The sequence below is a fragment of the Myotis davidii genome, unplaced genomic scaffold, assembly GCF_000327345.1.
Source record: "Myotis davidii unplaced genomic scaffold, ASM32734v1 C63374698, whole genome shotgun sequence".
In the NCBI taxonomy this organism is placed as follows: Eukaryota; Metazoa; Chordata; class Mammalia; order Chiroptera; family Vespertilionidae; genus Myotis; species Myotis davidii.
In genome coordinates this window covers 1-869 of record NW_006368953.1, presented here as the reverse complement: position 1 = coordinate 869, position 869 = coordinate 1, and the positions used below count along the sequence as shown (strand labels likewise).

Below are 869 nucleotides of genomic sequence, written 5' to 3'. Positions count from 1 at the left end.
AGAGCCGCATGCGGCTCGAGAGCCGCAGTTTGCCGATCATGGCTCTAGGGGGAAACTCACACCCCAGGTATGAACCCCAGAGCACCCGACCCACGTTGACTTGTGGCTTCTGGGATTTCTTCCTGGGGTTCCACAGGGGCCTCCGAGGAGATGAAGAGCCTCATGAAGGCCTCCTACACCCCCGATGTGATTGAGAAATCCGTGAGGGACATCGAGCACTGGCATGGCAGGAAGACGGATGATCTGGGTATGTGGGAGCTGGGGGGATGGGCTGGCTCCAGGTGCAGAGAGAAACCGGAGCAGCAGAGCGAGCCCTGGGTGCAGTGGGGGGCCTGGGCCCTCGGCCCCGGGTGACCCGTGCTGGTTCCTGCCCTGTTCTCTGCAGGTCGGTGGCACCGGAAAAACGCCATGAACATGAACTTGCAGAAAGCACTGGAGGAGAAATACGGAGAAAAGAGCAAGGCCTCCAAGTACTAGATGCGACCCAAGGCGGTGACCTCGACTCAAGAGAAAGTGCTAACGATAAAGCTAAAAATAAAGACAAAGGCACAAGTCTAAACCCTTCTTCCCGTTCGGTGACTCTTCATGTTGGGGTTGGGGCCGACGTGCGATGCTGGAGAGACCAACCGAGGGAGGACAGAAGCCCTGAGGGCCCCAGTTCTCCCCCAGACTGCTGCCTACACACAAACACACACACACACACACCACAATTCCAGGAAAGGATGTGGGACTCTGTCTCCAGGCCAGTGTGCCCGGTTCTCCCTCACGCCCTGTGTGGAGGGGTCCTATCGCGGACACTGGTGGATGGGTCTTACCTTCTACGCCCTCCCTGTTATTTCCAGACACCCATTCCTTCCCCATGTGCCCGA

The 869-nt window shown here is 58.2% G+C and overlaps 1 protein-coding gene across 1 annotated transcript; it reads left to right on the top strand.

Annotated features, from left to right (window-relative positions):
• Positions 1-99: 99 nt before the first annotated feature.
• On the top strand, positions 100-546 carry LOC107181462 (testis-expressed sequence 33 protein-like; the record flags this gene model as incomplete). The annotated part of the gene is made up of 2 exons (XM_015557341.1): positions 100-247; positions 386-546. Coding segments are annotated over 2 exons (240 nt in total), but the record flags the coding sequence as incomplete, so codon positions are not given.
• Positions 547-869: the final 323 nt, after the last annotated feature.